Source organism: Buceros rhinoceros, unplaced genomic scaffold, assembly GCF_000710305.1.
Source record: "Buceros rhinoceros silvestris isolate BGI_N320 unplaced genomic scaffold, ASM71030v1 scaffold3967, whole genome shotgun sequence".
NCBI lineage: Eukaryota > Metazoa > Chordata > Aves > Bucerotiformes > Bucerotidae > Buceros > Buceros rhinoceros.
Window position 1 is genome coordinate 35,817 of NW_010422612.1, and position 1,766 is coordinate 37,582.

The window sequence follows — 1,766 nt, forward strand, 5'->3', positions numbered from 1 at the left end:
AAAATGAAAATAACTGTCCCTACCGACTACCATTTGTTAATGAAGAACTACCTACCCTCTTTTTTTTAAAGGTATATTTTAGTGATGACTGAAGTTTTCTGTGTGTTATGGAAAAATAGAGGTGAGCTGAAAAATCAGACTATCCCTGCATTTTTTATGCTATATTGAATCAAGTAAGTGGTATTTCAAAACCCAGCTGGTCTAGACTGGCAGATTTGCTGCTGGAATGAGGTGATTTTCAATACTGATTTCAACCACTCCATCACTACTGGTGTCACCTCACTCAGCACTGGAGGGACAAAGGAACTCAAGCAGTCCAGGACTTACCCGCTTGCAGCCAGATTTGTTCCAGAGCTGTCCACAGCTGCATGGGTCCTTGCTTCATCGCACCGCCCTGCAGAGTGATTTCGGACATGGCCTGCTCCAGCCGCGACGCAGCAAGGGAAGAGGCTCGCTGAGATCCTATGGACCAGATAAACAACAATAATGCAATTTGGGAGAACAATAATCCTCTTCAGGATATTTCTTTGAGTTATTAAGGCAGGAGGTCTGATTCTCCATTCACTACATCCCTTTTATGTGGTAAGAACTCCATTGAATTCTGGTGTCACCAAATGGAGAATCATGTTTTATTTTAAAAGGTTAATTTACGGAAAAACCCCACTAAATTACCCAAGGGCTGCAGCTCAAGCGAGTCAATTAAGAGACAGACAGCAATGTTATAAAGGTCTGCTTAGCATTCATCATGGAGGAAACTGTACTGTGTTTAACCGGAAAGCAGAACCCTGCCTCCAAGTGTTTCCCACAAATACTTACTAGTGAAGGGATTTACGAACACCCTGTCACCACACACCACGGCCCGCGAACGCAGAACCTCAGCGCAGCGCTGCCGAGCAGCACACCCATCGCCAGCGACAGCAGCTGGTTCTGCTGGCTTAGAGGCAGCGCGGATTTTCATTTAACCTCGGGGAGCGGAGAGCTCAGTGCTGTAACTCCATTAACCTTTAGCACGCGCTGTAACATTTACGCAGGAATAAAGCACTTGGCACCCGCATCGCTGGGACAAACATCACATCAAGATCTACTCCCAGGAAGGATGCATGGGCAGAGACCATGATCTCCAGTACAGCTAGTGGAATTACACTGGTGAGCCGACCTCTCAGAGGGGAACCAAGAGGAGCTAACAAAATAAGCACAAAATGAGATTTCAGAGTTAGCTTTATAAAGCTTTGAGAAATAAATACTGCAATATACATAGAGTTAAATGTGACTGGAAGGTTGATAAACTCCTCTGGAGAGCTGCTGTGCCTGAAACACCTCTGCAGGCTGGCATCACTGATCAACCTATCCTTACAGGCTGACCTTGCAGACCACGACATCGCAGAGTTAGAAACCCGCTTTCTCTCGCTGCAGCCCCGGGGGAGCAGCAGAGCCTGGGAACACGTGCTGGAGAAGCTGGGATGGCTCTGGGCCATGGGCTCTCTGACCCGTCACGGAGCATATCCATGAAGTGGTCTCTCTGAGAGGGACAGCACGCTTTTCCAGCTGGAGAGTGCTGCAGCGAGGGTTGCTGAACCACACCTCCTCACCTGCAGACCGCCGCCCGGGGGCCGGGTGCCGGCAGGCAAAGCCACACGGTTCCCTGGCCAGCACTCCTCTGGCTTGTCCCAGCACTGGTGTGGCCAGCAGGAGCAGGGCAGGGATTGTCCCCCCAGACCGGGCTCTGGTGAGGCTGCACCTCAAATCCTGGGTTCAGTTTTGGCCCC

The 1,766-nt window shown here is 49.7% G+C and overlaps 1 protein-coding gene across 1 annotated transcript in view; it reads right to left on the minus strand.

Annotated features, from left to right (window-relative positions):
* TTC7A (tetratricopeptide repeat domain 7A) overlaps window positions 1-1,766 on the minus strand; it is a gene marked incomplete at its 5' end in the record, with an annotated part of 107,633 nt that overhangs the window by 9,042 nt on the left and 96,825 nt on the right. The window contains one exon of the mRNA XM_010140088.1: window positions 328-462. Coding sequence (XP_010138390.1) covers window positions 328-462 — 135 coding nt within the window. The remainder of the gene's footprint in view (window positions 1-327; window positions 463-1,766) is intronic.